Genomic DNA, 20,694 nt, shown 5'->3' on the forward strand with positions numbered 1-20,694 from the left:
CTTAATAAGACAGCCCAACCGAATATCCTTGGCTAGAGCCAGCTCTTTATCAATTCTAGTCAACCACTCTTGACCTTGAGTTTGGACCTAAGCCTGGAGAAAAGCCACCTATACTTGCATAGCTAGCCACCTCAAGATTCACCTCACTACAACACTTTCATGTTTGTTAGTGTTTCCGCTCACCCTAACAAACAAACACGTCTTTAGCAGACAATTTGAAATTCATTGGAGGAACTTCGAACTGTGAAAAAATCAAGTTCATAAAAAAAATATCAATATAACATGACCCAAAGACTCTAATGTGACAATACCTTAAAGCAATTGCATACGCATTAGGATCCCGATTCATGGATCTCTGGGTTCTAGAAATAAAAATAAGAGGATCGAACCATTTCTTTTGACTCTTTTTCAAATTTGATAAATATTGGTTGATCGTATATTTCATCATAGTTTTATGATTCAGAGTATCATTTCCTATTTGATTCATTTGAATTCCAAATTCGAAATTGCGATCGGATCTATCCATTAAAAAGAATCGATTCAATACGTTTCTTACGTGCCCATACGTGCTATATTGGATTGGAATCAGATTTCAAGTCAATCTATATGAATTGACTGCCTCCATAGCGAAGGGTTTAAACCAAGATTTTCTGATCCGTTGCCAAACTTATTCCAAATAGATGAACATTCTCAACATTCAATATTATACCTTGAAGAGGAGTCGAACCTCCACGCTCTTTAGCAAGAGATTTTGAAATCTTGCGTGTCTACCAGCAAAACAAGTTGAGATACTAACAAAGTAGCATCCCATCCTGAATTAGGACCTTATAAATATTCATTGTAACTTAATTAGTAAATACAGGTTTTGCAAGATGCGGCCTTTTCGTGTTAGTCGTCTTGTCAGTTTACCATCTTCTTCGTTAATTTTTGTCAATAAAATCAGAATATAGAATTTGTACTTAAGCTTTTTCTTCACCTCTTTTCATTTGTTAACATTATAATATACATACCAGAACTTTCCACATGTCAAAGAAGGGAGTATCTAGGATGCCTCGTAGGATAGGGTACTTCGAGCATTTAACTTTTAAATATTTGTTTAAAATTATAAAAATTAATATTTAATGGTTAAAACAACCGTACTATCCCATACACAATAATATCTAGAATTTTTTTGTCAAAGAAAGAGGTATCCGCCGAAATTCCACCTAAACTTGTAACATACTGCCAATTAATGGCAGGTCCTAGACCCTAGATTCAAGTCGCGATTCTCCTTCCCTTCTCCCTGCGAACCCACCTTCTTGCAGCCCACCTTCCACCACATTAAGGTTATCTCCAACCGAAGAGTCCAGTGGGTTAGAGAATCGAAAATAATCAGAAAATCGTCTCTAATCGAGAGCTAAGCCAGAAGGTTTGTGGAATCTAAAAGGACCCCACGAAATCTAAAAGGGTTGGAGGGCTGGGTAGAAAAATCATTATAAATAATATAAATGTATTCATGTCGGTTATCCTTTAGCTAAAATTCAAATGCAACGGCTAGCTGACATTAGCTAGCAGTTGCATTTGAATTTTTTTTTTTACAAAATTTTTCCTATAACTTCTATTTTTCATATATTTTTTTAATTATATTTTTTTTCTATAACTTTTATTTTACAAAATTTGTTTCATATTTTTTTTTAAATTTCATTTTTTCCTATAACTTCTATTTCACAAAATTTGTTTCATATTTTTTTTAAATTACATTTTTTTTCCTATAACTTCCTAAGCCATTATACAACATTAAATTAAATTAAGTAACATGAAACAACATTAAATAACATTAACCAACATACAAATTATACAACATAAAAAAAACATTTAACAACATGAAACTTAAACAATATTTTTAAAAACATTTAACAACATAAAACTTAAACGCATGCTCCATGCTTCTTTTGGCCCAAAGATGTGCAACAAGATCCTGTTGTAGGTAATTGTTTGTGGCACGAGAATGTATCATTCTATAGCACCTCATGTACTCATTTATAAAGATACTACCAGTTCTTGGATTGAAAGGCAAATTCGGCCCATCATATATTTTTGCATGAGCCCTTCTTGACCTATTTGGATCTTCTTGGTCGTCATCGGACTCTCCATCAATATATTCATCTCGCTCATCATCCACTATCATATTGTGTAATATGATGCAAGACATCATGATGGAATCCAAATTTTCTCGACTCCACCCTTTTGTCGGTTCGCTAATGATCTTCCACCGTGCTTGTAGAATACCGAAAGCTCTCTTAACATATTTCCCGTATACCTCTTGGTGTAAGGTAAACAACTTTTCTGCATCATTCCTAGGGTTTGGAATTGCTTGGACAAGTGTCGCCCACTTTGGGTAGATGTCATCTGCCAAGTAATACCCTATATTGTATTGACAGTTGTTGATGTAGTAGTCAAGTTGAGGTGTTTTACCTCCCATCAAGTTATTGAAGAGGGGTGAACGCCTAAGAACTGTAATGTCATTTTGGGATCCAGGGACTCCAAAGAAAGCATGCCAAATCCATGTGTCATATGAGGCAACCGCCTCTAACACAACAGTTGGCTTTCTCGACCTTCCGCTAAAGCCTCATTGCCATCCGGTGGGACAGTTCTTCCAATCCCAATGCATGCAGTCTAATGACCCTATCATGCCCGGAAACCCACGGTTTTCAGCTTTGCGAATGAGCCGATTCAAATCTTCTTGATTTGGCTCGCAGAGGTACTCGTCTTTGTAAACCTAAACAATTGTGTCACAAAATTGTTCAAGAGTATCAAGGCATGTAGACTCAGACATACCATGGGTTTCATCCATTGAATTAGTTAGGGAGCCATGGGCCATCATTCGGAGTGCAACAATAACCTTCTGATGAGGTGATAAATTAGGGCGGCCTACTTTGTCCCGCTTTTGTCGAAAGTATGGATTGACCTGCTAGACATCATGAAGTAAATGCTCGAAGACATGACACCTCATCCGGAAACGACGTCTGAAATCCTCTTCTGTGTACACCAAGTTAGGGTTGAAGTAGTTGTTCATCAGATTGGCATGTGACATCGTTCTGTTTCGTGGTTTGTAAGAGTGACCAGCAATAGAGCCACCCCATTAAGGTTGTTCTTTAGTTAGTTGACACACCATGGCCGTAGCCATGGCTGCTACTCTGTTTTGTTTGTTGCGCCTTACTTGAACTTCTTCATCAGACTCATCATCTTCTCGTCTCATTTGCGCCCATTTTGCTTCCAATTTGGAATTGGATGAAGATCCCCAGTTGGAATCTGAAGAGGATCCAAAGTTGGAATTCATTGCAAACTTGAAATGAAAAAGATTGAATTGAAAGAGATTGAATTCAAAGTTGTATGAATTATAGCCCAATATCCACCCTATTTATAGCAAAAGAAAAATTCAAATCCAACGACTAGCTGACGTCAGCATGATGTCAGCTACCAACATAATAAGTTATGTTTGGCCCTATGGTCCTTTGGCCCTCGGTTGGGGACGGAGGCAAATATGGCCCTGTACTGTTCGTTAAAATATTAATATCTTGGAGGGCCAGATGACTAAAACGAACCCTCTGGCCAGCCCTCGGTTGGAGATGGCTACCGAAGGGTCTAGAAGGCCGAAAATAGCTCGAAAACCGTCTTCAACCGAGGGCTAGGCCAGATGGCTCATGGAATTTGAGAGGGCCCCACGGAATCTGAAAGGGCTGAAGGGCTGGCTAGAAAACTGATTAATCATGTTGGTTATAATTGACATGAATATATTTATATTATTAACCGACAGGAATTCTTAAAAAGAATTTTGAATCCAACGGCTAGTTGGCGCCAGTTATCGTTGAATTCAATTTTTTTTTTAGGTTTTTTTTTAATTCTCAAAAATTCTATTTTTTTTTTCCTATAAATACCTAAACCATTCATTCACCATTCCTCACAAAATTTTCACCATTCATACACCATTCCAATTCTCATATTTTCCTTCATTTTTCAAAAATCTATCCTTCAATTTTTTCAATAATTTTCAAATGGCCTCGTCTGTAATGAAAGGTAGGGCTTGGACCTGAAAAGAAGATGAAGCTCTTAGCAAGGCTTATAGATGGGTGTCGAAAGATAGTGTGAGGGAGAATTTTCAAACAAATGACGGTGTTTGGACTCGTGTGTCCAAAAAATACTTAGAGTTCTATGAAGGCACCACTCCAGTGAATATTCGAAACCACGAGAGTTGTTCTTCAAGATGGAAGAAACATCTTCAGCCAAGTTTGAACAAATGGCATCAAGCATTGTTAGCAGCCGCAAGTAGACATGAAAGCAGCGCTAATTACTACAACGAAGTAAGTGTTTTCAAAATTTATTTTAAATATTCAATTATATTACATTTAATTTCATAAATTAATTTCCTTTTATTTTTTTCCAGGTACGCCAAGCAGAGGAATTGTATATAGAGAGCAGCTCGAAACCCTTTCAGTTTCACAATTGTTGGGAAATTTGTAAAAGGTGGGTGTTCTTTGAAGATCCACCACAGAGAGCTCATACGCCGGTGCTCAGAACTGCATCCTCAGCTACAAATATAGATGAAGATGGATCACTAACCATTCAACAAACCAGGGTAGAAAATTTGTCTTTGGGTGAAGGTTCTATACTTAGGGCTATGAGACGAAACAAGGCGCGAAGGTTGAAGGAAAAGGGCAAGGCAAATGATGATTACGCCGCTTAACATGAAGTGGCGGCCTCATTGCGATTATTGGTGGAGCAAAATGCCTTTGAGGCAGAAGAAAAGAAGTGTAGGCAAGAAGAACGGGCCAAACAAATACAAGAAGAGATGGATGATAAGAATATGGAAATGCACACTTCGAATTATACTCCAATGAGTAAGACCTATTTTGATAGAAAAAAAAAGAAATTATGAGTCGACGGCAGTTGTTTACCTCTGACTATACTCCTACAATGGCAGATGATGAAGATGATGTTGATTATGGATATTAAATTTAAGTTGTTGTAGTTTTTAAATTTAAGTTAATGTTGTTTTCAAATTTAATTTGTAGTTTTTAAATTTAATTTGTCGTTTTTAAATTTTAGTTGTAGTTTTTAAATATAAGTTGTAGTTTTTAAATTTAAATAAAAAATTATGTTTGGCCTTTTTGCCCTCAGTTGGAGATGGTTTTTTGTGACAGGGCTAAAATGAGCCCTCTGGCCTTTTGCCCCTCGATTGGAAATGGAGGCAAATATGGCCTTATACTGGTCGTTAAAATATTAATATCTTGGAGGGCCAGAGGGCTAAAACAAGCCCTCTGGCCAGCCTCGGTTGGAGATGGCCTAACAACTCCTTGTTGCTCTCCTCTCTCTCTCTCTCTCTCTCTCTCTCTCTCTCTCTCTCTCCACATTTGACTATTTTCGTATCGTTCTCTTCTCTGTTTTACCATTAGATGCTAATTCAAAAGGGGAAATAAATGTTTGGATCGAAATGATAATTTTAACCTCCAAAATAATGGAATCATGAATGAAATGTGTGAGATTTAATGGAAAATGAGAATTTGACCATAGATAAAAATTTAGAAAAGTAATTAGCTCAAATTAAAGTTTACAGGAGTAAATTGACAAGAGGTTACAAATTCAGCGAATTTCAAAAAATAGAGCTATAAAAAAGAATAGAACTTGGCTGCTGAAAAATCAAGCAACTCCTGCTGCTGACCAATAACAAATGAACACATATTCAAGTAATTGATTTTTAAATCACAAATTAAATACGTATTTATTTGTAATTTATTAACAGTAAGAACTGCTGTTGATTTTTTCAGCAGCCAAGTTATTTTCCCGTAGAAAAACAATATTCGTACTAGTTATACTGTAGAATATGTGAACTACAACTGCATGACGGTCGTAGACTGGTGGGTTCCTTTAAAAAGTGTCACGCATATTCTCTGTCAAAAGAAAAAGTGTGTCGTGATATCATGATTCATGCATGCATGCATAGGGAGATCATTGATCGATTGTTTGACTTTTGGCGCCAATCACTCCCTGATGGAGGGGTCGGGAAAGTGAACGAGGAGAGGGAGCATTCTCGTTGGATCCTTTTGTGAGGATCTTGAGATTCTTAAATTACATATGTTCATCTTATATCGTGTGGTAAAAAATCATAAAAAAATTTTAATTTAAAATTGAACATAAATAGTACTTAATAAAAATTAACTGTATGATATACGATAAACAGATGTGATTGTATGATTTTCGTGATCCCGTAAAAAGGATCCTCTCAGGCATATATGCAAAAAGGGTAAAATTACAAATACATACGACAATTGGCTGCCGCCATCTCCTTTTCACTAGATTTTTGTCAATAAGAGGCAGTCCAATAATACACCAGGGTGGCTCAATATTCAGCATCAACTTTGTTACGTGTTACGGATCACTTTAAATCGTTGATTGATTGAGATTAAATTTTTTAGCGAGAAATTAGATTGTTTTCCATGAATCGGGCCCGCCCCAAAATTTCATAATGAGCTTGGTTCAATCAATCGTTAAGTGTCCATTTTGTAGTTAAAATGTATGATTAGTGTTTTTTCTTTTGTGATTCCAAATTAGTTTCAATTTTTCTACTTAATGTTTGAAAAATAGACATTTGGTGGATCCTTCGAGACTTTACCAATATTAAGTAATGACATTACTAACATGATGAAGTGCACAAATACTAAAGTTAGTTTTCACTCATTGATGTCTTTAGAGTTCTAATCCCCCAGATGATATGAGAGTTAAAACACACTTAATATTTGTCCATGTCATCATTGAATGCTAGTGAACCTAATAGATGTTCATTTTTCAAAACTTCATATTGTTATTTGGAATGTTTTAAAATGTTAGGACCAAATTTAGAATCACCTCTAAAGGTTGGATGGTTATATGGACTTAACCCTTTTTTTCTAAGACAATTATTGATTTTCATGCGCTATATTTATCTTCTTGCACTTTATCTCTTATTTATAGCCACAAGATTGAATAAATTAATGGTGAATCAACGAATGTAAATAAACAAGTGAGCGTAGGAGAATAAAAAAGAGGAATACTGTTTCCATTCCTCCCTTTAAGGGATGAGGTCATCCCCCACTTACTTGTAACGTATCCTCACCATAAAACTTTCACAATTGTGACAGTTCAATCTTATAATCTTCATTTGAAGATCATTCTTACTAAAAGTCATTTATATCGGATATCGTTTAGTTATCTAAATGTATGAAACGTATCAATGGTTCATCATAAATATGCTACTTGATACCTACAATATTGATCTACTTGATACATTTAGATGATCAAACAATATTCGATTTAAATTTTTTTTGTAGGGTTGATTTCAAATAATAATTAAGAGATTAAATAGATTAACTAAAATAAAATAGTTTAGCAAAAAGAGTGTCATGAATCATGAAAGATGTGCAAGGATTTCACACACACACACACACATATAATTATGGATTTGGATCCTCGCTGGATCCCCTCCCTGGGGATCCTAGGGATCAATGCACATGAACTGTTGATCAAAAATTGAGTGGCCACAATTAAATGCTTTTTATATTTTTAAAAGTAAAATAACTTTGTTTTGCGTGAAAAACATAAAAAGTAATAAATTGTGGCCGTACGATTTTTTATCAACGATCCATGTGCATTGATCTCTAGAATCCCTAGGGAGAGGATACGGCGAGGATCCAAATCCTATAATTATAATATAAATATATGGTAGACTGTTAAAGTGTAGGAGAGGAAACATTTAATTTATTTTCTTCTGAATTTTGAGTTATTACAAGATGCAGGGAGGACATGGTGAAATGTAATTTAGCGCTTCTTTACATATGTGGAGTGGAATGCAAGTCACTTCCCGAAACGAACAGACCAAAGCGAGACGAACACGAATGTGGGACTCATAAAAAATTAAAGATTCGATTTTTGATAACGAGTTAATCTAATTTTGAGAGAGAAGATGTCGGATTGAACAAAAATGAATTAGAATCAAATTTTTTTGAACATATTTGAATGGCTAATGTTAAGAAATAAAAAATTGCGAAAGTCCGATGTTAAGGCTAAAATAATGTAACACTGTAAGTGAAATGATGTATTTTACAAAAATAATGAATGAAATGACGGCAAAAGAGCTTTTAGTAGTGATGTGAACAAAAGCAAAATTAGTCATTCCAGTCCTCCTCAATGCAGACCATTTCGAGCTTTTGGCAAAAGTACTCCACATTGAGAATTACCATTCCTAGCTTTAAATGTTTATACTCCATCAAAGGACAAAAGAAGAAAAATAAAGAGGGAGGGAGAGTGAGATCTCTTCTGGTGAAGGTCCCAGGTATTTTTTGATTCAAACAACAAGGTGCTGTTGGCCACAAAAATATAAAACCACAAAGAAGAAAGAGCAGAAGGTTTCTTTCTTTTCGCCATTTTTGGTCCCACATTTTTGTATCTTTTTTTAGACCCAAGAAAAATCATATTTTTACAAGGAAACCACTGAGAAAAAAGGATCAGAGTTTCTGGGTTTTGCAACTTTCAGTCAGCACTGAGTTTTGGGTTTAGTATGATCCCTTGAATCTGCCCTGTTTTGCGTGTTGAATGAGATGCAGGCTGAATGTGGTAAGAAAAAAGTTGTGTTCTTTTGGGGCCTCTGATCCTGAATATTTACCAGGAAGGATAAAGGCCAAAAGGGTTGGAGGAAAGTGCCTTTTTGGTCACAAGAGTCTGCAGAGAGTGAGTAATTTGCATAAAAAGAAGGAAAAATTGCTCCTTTTTGGAACTTTTTCTCTTTTGGTGGGTGGAAAATGAGATTGCAAGTTGAAGCGTAAAAATAGCGACAGAGGTACTTGGAATTATTCTCAGGTTTACTTAATTAGCCCATCTTATATTGCTTATTGAAGTTGATATTTTCTCAATTTTTGGAAATTTGGAAGGGGTTTTTTACTGACCTTTTTGTGGTTCTTACAGTTTGCGTTCACATTTATGAATTTTTTTAGTTTAAATGTTAGAAATGCAGAGAACCCATGTTTTGTATTTTCCTTGTGAATGTCGTTGGTGTGGTTTGAGATCAGAGAGCATGTGGAATTTCTGTTCATAGTCTGTAGGATGATGTGGTTGGAGTAGTTTTTGGTATGCTATTGTAATCTTGGTTCTGTTGGAATAGTTTTCATAGTGTTTGAGTAGGGGAGTAATTCAGAATGGCGAAAGATGAACAAGAAATGAGATCGTTGGCCTTGATTCCAACATGGTCTGTTGCTACTGTGTTGACAATTTTGTTGGCTGCTTCTCTGCTTGTGGAGCGCGGAATCCATAGGCTAAGCTATGTAAGTGATACTCTAGCAGTTTTCATGAACCTTGTTTTTCTTCCTTGTTTTTTAAGCTATTGGATACTTAAGTGGAATTAAGAAGATTAGTTGACATAAAATTTTCTGTTGTGGCTTAATTCATGAATCAAACTTAGAACGCATGCAACGTTAATTCAGATTTTGATTATACATATAATTGTTTTGTGTGTGTATGTTCTGTTGGTTTCAGTGGCTGCGGAAAACTAATCGTAAACCCTTGCTTGAAGCTGTGGAGAAAATGAAGGAAGGTATATGACCTAAAGTGCAGTTTTAACCTCCTGCACGATCTGAGAAATTCTTATTGATGTGTTTCTGGCAAGGCATTTAACAAAATAATTTCATATTACACTTCTCACTTGTAAAATTTCACGTTTTGTCCTGCTGCCTCCAGAGTTGATGTTACTTGGGTTTATCTCTCTCCTTTTGACGGCTACCTCAGGCATGATATCCAGTATTTGCATTCCATCAAAGTTCTACGATAGCAATTTTTCACCATGCTCTAGGTCTGAGATTAATGAAGAAACTGAAAGTAATTCGTCCCAAGAAAACCGTATTCCCTGCAAAGAGGTGCCTAACTTATCCATGTATAGCAATCAAACTAAAGTTCTGTTCTAAATTTCTAATACCTTTTTTACTTCTACGATGAGTTTTTTTTTTTTTTTCTTTCCCTTTTCTGGCGCACTATATTTACTTGGTTCTTGGAAATTGTTGAATATGAGTTAAATGCTGAAGGAAATTATTTTGGACTTCTTCCTGTCTTTTCTCTCCTATTTACCACGAACCATAAGTTATGTCTTATCGGACAATCTTGGTTAAATGTAAAACCGTTTGTTTGAACAGGGTTATGAACCAATTGTTTCATATGAAGGCCTTGAGCAGTTGCACCGCTTCATCTTTATCATGGCAATAACACATATATCCTACAGCTGCTTAACGATGTTGCTGGCAATAGTGAAGGTTAGAATTTTTTACATTTTTCTACTTATTCTTCATCTTTTCCATCCAGACCGTATTTGGTACAGTGATGAAACCTGCCAGTATCGGTAAACTGCTTTTCTTCTGGATAGTGGATAGTGTAGTTACTACTGAATACTGATAAACTGTCTAAAGAAGAGTGCATATGTTTTGGTGGCCAATTTGTGAAATTAAGTAAACATAGAAGTTGAAAGCGTCCATTTTCCCTGAGTAAGAACTTGTCTACTGATTTCTATTGAAAGAGCTCAAAACAAAAGGGTAAACTTTTCTTTTTTACGTTAAAGGCAGAGAAAGAATTGCCAACTATTAGTTTTGCAAGAAGTTCAGTGAAGCAAGGTTTATATTCTTTTAATTGCCATCAACGGTCAACCTATTCGTTCAGGAATTTGTGTGTTATAACTACTATTCGTTTAGGCTTGCATTCGCCACAAGCTTGTGGATCTAGAGTGTCGTATGTCAGGCATTGTGTTTATCTAAAGTATGCACACACGTGCACATCTACATCAACCTTTTGCACACACTTGCACTTCTCTTAAACTTCTATCTGGTTGAGGGGAATTTCATTGGTCTTTAATATTACTTCTCTCTAGTGCATAATATGCTATATATGTGTTGAATTGATGATTGGGTATTTATTGAAACACAAGATGAGAGTAGAACATTGAAATACTATTTTTGTTCGATTACTGTTTGACATTGTAATAATGTGATCAGATTCACAGCTGGAGAGTGTGGGAGGATGAGGCTCGAAAGGACCGACATGATTCATTGACTGGTAAGCTCTGACTTCGCATTGGTAGAATTATTTATTGATCAGCTTATTGGTCCCCTTGCTAAGAAAGAGAGAATATTTGAGTGCTTGAACTTTTATGATCCATGTGGCCTGGATTTTCAAATTACCTATGAGATGATTGTAGATAGACTCTGTAACAGAGATCACACGGCAGTTGACAATGCGAAGGCAGTCTAGCTTTGTAAATCCGTCAACTCCTGTTGTCAGGAACGACATTTTTATCTGGGTGGTAGGTGCATCTCTCTTTTCTTACTTAAATACATTGGTAACTCCATTCTTTGTTGTTTTACATTCTTAATTTCTTACAGACGAAACCTTTTATGTTTGATAAGCATAACATGCCCACGTTGAGCTTCCAAGAAAAGAAAAATGAAAACCGATGGCTGCTTTTCTTCCTTTTATGTGATTATAATTTAGGTTTCTTTGTGTTTCTTGGCATCCGGAAGCAGCTGCTTCAATTCAAGGTCTTTTTATAGTTGATATGTTTTGTTGTACAGATATGTTTCTTCCGGCAATTCGGGCATTCAGTGTTTCGTGCTGACTATTTAACACTCCGCAAGGGTTTCATCATGGTATCTAGCATTTTCATTCATCTGAAGAGTAGAACGAGTCTTCCTCATTTTGTTTTTCTTTTGTTTGTAAATTTCCCAGTATAATGTTCACTGTTGGCCCTTAGTGATATGGTTTTCACTGTACGCCTTCAAATTTACTGTGATAAAAACTTGCATTGCATGTTTTATAACAGTTAACAATAATCATAAGACAAACACATAATGTTAAATGAATGAACAACTAAGAGTGTTAATACGATATAAGCGAATATGATTTTATTTTTATTTTTGTATCAATTCATGGCATGTGCCAGGAGCCATGGTGTCCAAAAAAATTTTATGTTGGTAATTTTTCATTTTTCGGTAGAATTTGTTTGTATGGTGCATGTAGAATACCCTGAAACTGGTTACGTTTGCTCTTGTTCTTTCATATTATAAGTATGTTTAGGTAATCTAACACTGTAAGTATTTTGCTGGTACATACGAATATGCTAGGAATGCCAATTTTTAACCACCGTTCAATAAATGTTTGCTCTTTTCTTCTCTTCCTCATGCCAGAATCACAACCTTTCGCCAAAGTATGACTTTCACAGCTATATGATTCGGTCTATGGAAGAGGAATTCCAAAGGATTGTTGGTGTGAGGTAAGTTTATAAGTTTCTTCTGTTATGAATGAATGTTAGCATGACGACAACTACTATTGTTAGTAATTGTACCTAGCCCAATCCCCTACCCCCTTAGTTTAGATAATATCGTATGTTAAAAATGCAAATTGTGAAATTATATTTTTCCAATGGGATACACAATTTTGTTGGTTTAAATAGTTGCTGAAAGCCCTCATGGCGGGGATAGCTTAATAGTATATCCACACATGCTCGAAGGGATGGTCTAGTGTTTGAACCAGACCACATCCCTTAATTTTCGAATAGAAATGAAAAGTACAATTTTGATGAAAGTGATAATTCAAATGGTGGTTGTTGCTGTATTATATTAATACCAACCGTTTATTCTACAAGCCAAATGTCCTACAGAAGGTTGTAACAATATAGTTCAAGGCGTTTCTTGCCTTTAGGTTCGTCGCTGAGTGTTGAATATATCAGTTACAACAACCCTTTACACCGTGGGTTGTGAGAATTAATGTTAATTAACAGCGTATTTGCACAAATGTTCTTTGTTATGATTGCTACTTCTTTATGGCAATGACTGTAGTTGTGTGTATGAACTCAATGTGAAAAAAAGGAAGTATTATCAAGAAAGAAATACCATTCAACCGTGGAAATAGAGTGGAGATCCTTCCGATACTAATAGAAAAGAATCTTCAAAGTCCATGTAAGGTATTGGATACTTCCAAACTATCCGTCAGCTCTCGTTGTACAGTTGCAATGTCTTAGGAATCGTATTGGGTTTGGAGTTGGATGGCAGTGTGTCTGGTCAGATGCAACAAGAAGAGAAATTTAGAACAATAACAAGAATAATAACAAGAAACGTTCAAGTCCATTTTTTTACCTAATTCAAATTCTGCTGGTCACAAACTTCTGTCATTGAATTTTGTTACTAGTACTACTTATGGGTTTGGATAGTTGAATTCCACAGAGAACGAATAGCTAAATGAATTTTCTTAAATCTCTTGCAGTGCCACACTCTGGGGATTTGTTGTTGCTTTCATGCTGCTTAATGTAAAAGGTATGCATAGAACTCGAAAGGATTTAACTGTTAGTCACCTTCAGTAATAATTGTAGCTTGCGTGTTTCATTACACTGATACTCTTCTAACTGCCAGTTGGAGGATCATAAATTCGTAATATTATCATCGGTCTTGAAAACTCTAAAATGTGACTGTTTTCTGTGACCTATCACAGGGTCTAATCTTTATTTCTGGATTGCAATCATTCCAATTGCGGTAAGTGCAGATTTGCTCATATCCTTTTTAGTTTTGGTTTGACACCTATTCACCAAAAAAATGATCTCTAAGATGGGAACAAAAAATTGCATTGACAAACAGACACTTTTGAAGTTTGCATTAGTAGTGAATTTTACGACCTTAAACTTCTCTCTCAAATCTGTTAGTCCTGTGCTTCTCGTGTTATGAAATTTAAATTGTATGTTCCTATGCAGCTAGTTCTTCTTGTGGGAATGAAGCTGCAGCATATTATTGCAACCCTAGCATTGGAGAATGCTGGTATAACTGGATCTCGTCGAGAAGGAAAGCTGAGGCCTCGGGATGATCTTTTCTGGTTCAAGAAGCCTGAACTTTTGCTGTCCTTGATCCATTTTTGTTTATTCCAGGTTTGCACTGGTGATCGTAATGCCAGTCTTTTCTTTTTTTATTGTATCATAATGTTCTTTTACAACCTGCACTCACAGAGTCACAGATCAGAATCATAGAACTAATGTACATGTGGTTTTTTGTTCTATCTTTTTTGATTTTGCAGAATGCATTTGAATTGGCTACATTCTTTTGGTTTTGGGTAATTCCTTTTCCATGATTAAATTTGTACTCACTGTGGAGTGTTGGAAGTCGAAAACACCTTCAGTCGTTTAAGGCCACTAAATTTCATGTTTATTTGATTTCAGTGGCAGTTTGGGTATAATTCTTGCTTTATCCGAAAGCATTGGCTCGTGTATATGAGGCTGATTTTAGGGTATGCAAACAATTTGACTAGTTACGTGACTTACGTCAACCTACCATATCGAGTGTGTTGTCAATCACGGGTTTTATATTACTGTAATCATTTTATAGGTTCGCCGGGCAGTTCTTGTGCAGCTACATCACCTTGCCACTGTATGCCTTGGTTACTCAGGTACAGCCAGATATACATATATTATGCGTACTTGTCATTGATGAAACTCCAACTCATGTATTTGTATTTCACGTTTATTTTCAGATGGGAACGAATTATAAGGCGGCAATAATTCCACAAAGGATAAGAGAAACAATTCATGGATGGGGAGAGTCAGCTAGGAGAAGAAGAAGGCTAGGCATGTACAACGATGGTTCAACCATTCGCACAGAAGCAAGCACAGAAGTATTGCTCGAGGAAGATGATCATCAAACGCTCGATTGCCCTGCAGATGATGCTAATACGCATGATGGAATTGAAGTGCAATCGGTTTCTAGTTCTCCGGCCAGTCCTTGCCCGGTTGATAATGAAACCTCAAGTACGCCAGCTACACCCCTTCTTCAACCATCGGCTTCTATTTCTTCTTCATCTGTTACATTGACTATTCAAAGAGAAGGTATTCAAAGATCCGCATCAATGCCAGCTAGAAGGGAATGAAGCATTGTGAAGCATTGCTCAGCAATGATGGTAACGAAAAATCGCATGACTAAGAATTTGGGATCCAATTGAATAAGAAAGTATTAGAAATGGGAATTGTGTATATTTGGCTTCCCTCCATATGTACTATGAAAAGTACTTAAAAAGGGCGTAGAGGTAATAGAATACTCGCGGGATGTAACAATGCGACACGATATTGCAGTAGTTAGAATGTAAATATTTGATGTAATAGCTATATATATGAAATTTAGTGTGTCACTGACTAGTGATCAATGATGCGAGCTTGGGGTGATGTTCGAATGTAACTTGACAATGAGACATCTTACTGGTGTTACTTATCAAGGTGATGAATGTACCACCGGGGCAAGTTTTTGCCCGGTTTGATCAAATATCCTCGTCTTGTACACATCTTCTGTGATTATAAGTTGTAAATTCAATCAAGCATAACATGGTAGAGTGAGTAGAGACTTCATTAGAATTGCACTAGTATTTTATTTTCTTAAGCTTTTACTTTTACGTACAGACTTCATAAAGTTCTCTAGTTATGTAGCTTTGCAGCATTTGGTGTGTTGGTTGATGAATCTGGTTGCATGCGTTCTCCTTGTCCACCCTGGCCTGCTCGGTGGAGGACACCATAACTGTTGCAGATATGGTACCTATAAAGTGAGCTTTCAGGGCAGCCACAGCCCGGCGCACCCGGGTAACTACATGCCTTGCAAACTTGGTACCAATCAATTGACTGATCTGGGTCTGGCTCACTTGGGTAACTACAACCGCAACCTGGGAGAGGAACGTAAAAGCCCCCACCGCAATTGCTTCCGTAACCAGACCCTATGCCGATGCCAAAACGGGCCTCAAACCCGCTATCACCATGCCCAGTCCCAATACCAACTCCTCGACCCTCCCCATATCCACTGTCTCCAGAACCTCGCCCAATGCCAATACCAGTGCCAGCGTCTCTTCCACTACCTTCACCAATGCCTTTTCCATGCCCAACACCTTTGCCAGAGCCTCTGCCAACACCATAGCCCATTCCAATCCCTTCACCATCACTACCTTCACCAATGCCTTTTCCATAGCCCTCTTTAAATCCTTCTCTATCACTGCCTTCACCAATACCTTTTCCACCAATACCTTTTCCACCAATACCTTTTCCATAGCCCTCTCCGAATCCTTTCCCATGTCCACCTTCACCAATGCTTTTGCCATAGCCCTCTCGGAATCCTCCATCTCCACCTTCACCAATGCCTTTTCCGTAGCCCTCTCCAAATCCTTTCCCATCTCCACCTTCACCAATGCCTTTTCCGAAGCCCTCTCCAAATCCTTTCCCATCTCCGCCTTCACCAATGCCTTTTCCAGAGCCTTCTCCGAATCCTTTCCCATCTCCACCTTCACCAATGCCTTTGCCATAGCCCTCTCCGAATCCTTCTCTATCACCGCCTTCACCAATGCCTTTTCCGTAGCCCTCTCCAAATCCTTTCCCATCTCCGCCTTCTCCAATGCCTTTGCCATAGCCCTCTCCGAATCCTTCTCTATCACCGCCTTCACCAATGCCTTTTCCGTAACCCTCTCCAAATCCTTTCCCATCTCCACCTTCTCCAATGCCTTTTCCATAGCCCTCTCCAAATCCTTCACCATCACCACCTTCACCAATACCCCTCCCAATGCCTACACCTTCCCCAGTTCCACTTCCAGTCCCAATGCCAATGCCAACGCCTTGGCCCATGGGTTTTTGCATTCTCATTTTCATTTCATGCCCACTTGGGTCCTTGATTTTGAGGACCCTATGGGCATTGCTCAAGCTGAGCAAGCAGACAAGTGCCAACAACCCAATGCTGCGGGAAGCCATCTTTTTCTGTATGTTTGCTTTGCTTTGCATGGTTATATGACTATTTATATATAGCGAACTTGTGCTCCGCATGAAAAAGTGCTTACGAAACATGGAAACTGGAAAAGCACCAAAAGCGCTTCTCCGAGGTTTGTTAGTTGTTTTAGAACTCTCTGGAGTCATGAAACTTTTGTGAGCAGACAGAGTACTGCCACAACAAATGGACCTTGTTTTCAGCTTCCCCGCCGGATAACCTCTTCTTTCGTAGGCAATTTCATTGATCACATCACACAATACAACTAGAATTGTCAAACACGTGTGGTGTGTGTGTGTCGATAGTGGTGAATTTTTTGTACAAGCGATGGTTGAACAAGGATTTAAACAATGAACGGTTCAGATCACGGGTTTTGGAGTGGCCAAAACAAATTAATAACTCCATATTAACTTGCTAATTGTGTTTCCACGCTAGCTACTGATACCTTGTTTTATGGATTTGGATCCTCTCCTGAGCTAATGGAGAGGATCCTCCTGACCAATAATTGTGGGTCTTTGAATGAAAATCCAATGGCTATAATTATTATAACTTTAAAGGAACTCCCTGTTTGTAGCCTTTGGATTTTCATCCAACGGCCCACAATAGTTGGTCAGGAGGATCCTCTCCATTAGCTCAGGAGAGGATCCAAATCCTTGTTTTATAACTCTAGCTCTTGCGGAAATTGGAGGAACATTTCTTGCACTTGCAGCCCATGGTAATTTATTAGTTCAGAGATTCGAGTTACACAACTAGATCACTACATTGCGTTACAAGAACATAAATAGTCTCTACAAATGAACACTACCAAATAAGGATTTAAGGATGCTATGTCAGTTGCCCACATAGGCGTTAGCTGATATTGACTGTTGATGCATTTCGAGCCAGCGTGCCAGGATCAGCCCTGCGCATACACGAGTGACCATGCAAAGCAAAAATAACAATGACAATTTGGCATCAAAGTGGATTGCTTCCAGTAAAGGACTATTCAAGTAGCTTTGGGACGAATATAAAGAGAGGGAATGAAAATGTTGCTAGTGTGTGAATGCATCGCAAAAGAAATGTCATTCTCGAATATATATTCCTGTGCAGAGAACAGTCTCTGCAACGACTTCTACATCAATATCCTGCAAAAACCAGAATCGTGATATTCTTGTCAGCGGGGTAAACCCCCTAAAACTTGATTCCGAATGGGAACAACAGACAACATTTTACATAACCCTCACAATGGCCAAAATGACAGATGCGAACTTGGGAAATCTAGAAAACTCTAAGCTAGTTATTGCCTATAATTTATCAACAGTCAAGCAACCTCACCGCTGCCTGATTCTGCCTCCATGGCTTTTAACTCTTCGGCCAGCGCTCGTTCCCTGTTCTTTAGTTGTCTGTCCACAGCAACCATATATAGGCCTAAAAAGAAGTGACAATCATCATCAGAAAAAATAAGGAGGTGCCAAGAAATTGAAACAAAGACAAATTCACAGAATAAACAATTACACGAAACGTGGTGTTATCTATAGTACTAGTTGGGGTTTTACCAGTTTGAAACCCTGACCGGTTTAGCGGATACTTTATCTAATGTAGATATAATTGGGTTTTATATTTCTCATCCAATCCAATTGATGAAAGAAAACAATTAAATTGAATCAGTTAGTTTGGTTTGAATCATCTAAGTTCACAAATGAATGCAGGAGCACACCATGCTCACTAAAATCACAACCGTAAAGAAGTTGTGTTATGAGTGGCATGAATATTATTCGCGTGACAGATTGTGAAACAAAAGTACTGTAAAACTAAAAGCAGACAAAGCATTTTCCTTACAAAAATTTGAGTCGGAAATCCAGTATGCTATTTGAATCAAGAATCAAAATATGGAAAGGTCAAGAGCTCATACTGACAGCACTTCCAATTGCACACGCCCAGAGAATCCTCATGGACCATCGATCCCCGATAACTCCTCTGCCTCCCATATCTAGCTGCCAAACCCAATTAAAATGCTTTAGCAACAACAAATATTGGATACCGAAAAACCTCATTGCGGTTTAGCATCAACAAATACTCGATACTGAGAAACCTCATTGCTTATCGCATAATCTAGTACAAGAATTTGAAATGCAAAGTTTCAACATTGTCATACAATTTGAAGCTCAGTAACCAAAGAGGCAACAAGCTTAGCAACTATTCCTCACAAAATTTCAGACGCTTGCTCACCGCTACAGACTACTGAGGATATGGTGGACCAGACAGCAGCTGATCCCAACCCAATCAGTAAAAACACATAATTCAGCTCAAATTTAGATCAAAAACAAAAAGTTTCTGTAATCTATCTCAGAAGTATGCCTAGCAGAGATGTGTAATTCACCAAACACATAGCAGATATCAATAACTTGCAATTGGAAAAAAAACCCAAAAGGCATTAGGCATAGCATGTCAGAAACAAGTAAAAAATTACCAAAATGGCATCAAAATTTCTAACACTAAAGCATAGAAATGCAGACAAAGAAAGAAGCAGCATAGAAATGGAAGCTTACTGGTTTGGCGGAGACACACCTAGCGTTTGGGGACGGAGATGGAGGAGAGAGCGGCGGAGGGAAAGAGAGAAACGGGGGAATTTTAACCGGTAAGAGCCAAATGCCACATGCTCTTCTGCTTTCTCCAATTTTCATTAGGCTTTTTAACCAAAATAGATGTTGAGATTTGCATAACTAGTCACTTTAATTCATAACATTTGAAATCAATACTAGTGGTTTATGAGATTATTCATCATTAATTATTTTGATCCTTACGTAAAAAATTATGTTAAATAAGAATCACAATGACAAAAATACCCTCATTTAAATAAACAATTGGCCAAAATGACAATTTCAGGAACCACTTTTATTGATTTCAAATCTCAAGAACCAAAATAAAGAGTTATGTAAATTTTAAAAACTATTTTAACTAAAAATTTTTCAATCAACCAAAGGTTGGAGTTTTGTTTTTACAAGAATCCCATCTAAATTTGTAGCCCAAAAACAAAAAGAGTAGGATTCCCTTCTCTTCTAATCTCTCTCCCCTTTCATTCCTTCCTATTTAAACGGTTGTGATTATGTCATGTCTACATCATATTTTAAATTTTTTTATATAGAGAACAAGACAAAAAGAAAAGCGTGAGAGGAGGGGATGGAAGAGAATGGTAATAGGAGAGAAAAGAATTCTACTTCAAAACAAAGAATCTACAACCACCCTGTGTGTGTGTGTGTTTTTTTTTTTATAATAAATTTATTTGGATATCTTCAAATAAAAAGTAAAAAATAACGGTTTCAAATATAAAATTTACGTGATGAAGATACATTATTCGAAATAAGTTGAATATGTTCACTCATAATGAGAGATGTAAGTGTTATCCATAAATATTTTCAACAACATTCCATCGCTCATTTATTATAATGGATTGCATGCTTTCTTTTCAACAAGACATTAATAGAAACATAATGGGTATAAGGTGTCAAATAGCTACATTTTTTTACTTGGAGTGAAGCACACAGAGTAGAGGTAGCAAATTAACACATTGGGTCGTTAATGAGTAACTATTAAGTTACATCTTGTTTTATTGGCGTAGTGTCCATGTAAGGGTTTACCTTTTTTGTTACATGCATGTAAAGGTGGCAAATCAACGCATTGAGTTGTTAATGGATAACCATTGAACTCGTTTCAGTTTGATATGAACGAGGTCTTAATAGTTACTCATTAACAACCCAATATTTTAATTTGCCGTCTCTACGCACATACAACAATAAAGATAAATTCCTATTATCCTATATGCCCACCATTCTAATAACACGACCAAAAAATGCCGGTACAGATATACCACAAAGACAGTAAACATGACATACCTACAACCGTAGCC

The 20,694-nt window shown here is 37.1% G+C and overlaps 3 protein-coding genes across 20 annotated transcripts; 1 reads left to right on the plus strand and 2 right to left on the minus strand.

Annotated features, from left to right (window-relative positions):
- Positions 1-8,183: 8,183 nt before the first annotated feature.
- On the plus strand, positions 8,184-15,335 carry LOC103448665 (MLO-like protein 11). 12 transcript variants are annotated; one of them, XM_029098107.2, is made up of 16 exons: positions 8,294-8,848; positions 9,170-9,329; positions 9,541-9,598; positions 9,742-9,917; positions 10,191-10,307; positions 11,040-11,100; positions 11,259-11,347; positions 11,616-11,690; positions 12,228-12,313; positions 13,303-13,352; positions 13,528-13,568; positions 13,784-13,954; positions 14,101-14,136; positions 14,243-14,310; positions 14,409-14,469; positions 14,554-15,335. In XM_029098107.2, exons 2-16 carry the CDS (start codon positions 9,204-9,206, stop codon positions 14,944-14,946), a joined length of 1,608 nt encoding a protein of 535 aa, XP_028953940.1. In that variant the 5' UTR covers positions 8,294-8,848; positions 9,170-9,203; the 3' UTR covers positions 14,947-15,335. The 12 variants fall into 12 exon arrangements, with proteins under 12 accessions (XP_070664993.1, XP_070664992.1, XP_070664997.1 ...); XM_070808894.1 differs by having other exon boundaries at positions 8,313-8,848; positions 9,179-9,329; XM_070808895.1 differs by having other exon boundaries at positions 8,432-8,848; positions 9,190-9,329.
- A 149-nt stretch (positions 15,336-15,484) lies between these two features.
- Positions 15,485-16,795, minus strand: LOC103448822 (glycine-rich cell wall structural protein 1.0-like). Its single transcript, XM_070808510.1, has one exon. It carries the CDS (start codon positions 16,793-16,795, stop codon positions 15,485-15,487), a length of 1,311 nt encoding a protein of 436 aa, XP_070664611.1.
- A 706-nt stretch (positions 16,796-17,501) lies between these two features.
- On the minus strand, positions 17,502-19,485 carry HIPM (uncharacterized). 7 transcript variants are annotated; one of them, XM_008387924.4, is made up of 4 exons: positions 19,337-19,485; positions 18,700-18,781; positions 18,123-18,215; positions 17,502-17,709 (listed from the first exon to the last, which is right to left on the minus strand). In XM_008387924.4, exons 1-4 carry the CDS (start codon positions 19,469-19,471, stop codon positions 17,639-17,641), a joined length of 381 nt encoding a protein of 126 aa, XP_008386146.2. In that variant the 5' UTR covers positions 19,472-19,485; the 3' UTR covers positions 17,502-17,638. The 7 variants fall into 7 exon arrangements, with proteins under 7 accessions (XP_008386146.2, XP_017191002.1, XP_028953949.1 ...); XM_017335513.3 differs by having other exon boundaries at positions 18,700-18,777; positions 19,356-19,481; XM_029098116.2 differs by having other exon boundaries at positions 19,356-19,480.
- Positions 19,486-20,694: the final 1,209 nt, after the last annotated feature.

Source organism: Malus domestica, chromosome 11, assembly GCF_042453785.1.
Source record: "Malus domestica chromosome 11, GDT2T_hap1".
NCBI lineage: Eukaryota > Viridiplantae > Streptophyta > Magnoliopsida > Rosales > Rosaceae > Malus > Malus domestica.

Coding starts and splice junctions, on each gene's coding strand:
- HIPM (XM_008387924.4), bottom strand. CDS start 19,471: ATGAAAATTGGAGAAAGCAGAAGAGCATGTGGCATTTGGCTCTTACCG. Junction 18,782..19,336: donor GGTGTGTCTCCGCCAAACCA/GTAAGCTTCCAT, acceptor TGGGTTTGGCAG/CTAGATATGGGAGGCAGAGG. Junction 17,710..18,122: donor GGAGGCAGAATCAGGCAGCG/GTGAGGTTGCTT, acceptor GTGTATGCGCAG/GGCTGATCCTGGCACGCTGG.
- LOC103448665 (XM_070808891.1), top strand. CDS start 9,204: ATGGCGAAAGATGAACAAGAAATGAGATCGTTGGCCTTGATTCCAACA. Junction 12,314..13,302: donor CAAAGGATTGTTGGTGTGAG/GTAAGTTTATAA, acceptor AATCTCTTGCAG/TGCCACACTCTGGGGATTTG. Junction 13,569..13,783: donor TTGCAATCATTCCAATTGCG/GTAAGTGCAGAT, acceptor GTTCCTATGCAG/CTAGTTCTTCTTGTGGGAAT.
- LOC103448822 (XM_070808510.1), bottom strand. CDS start 16,795: ATGGCTTCCCGCAGCATTGGGTTGTTGGCACTTGTCTGCTTGCTCAGC.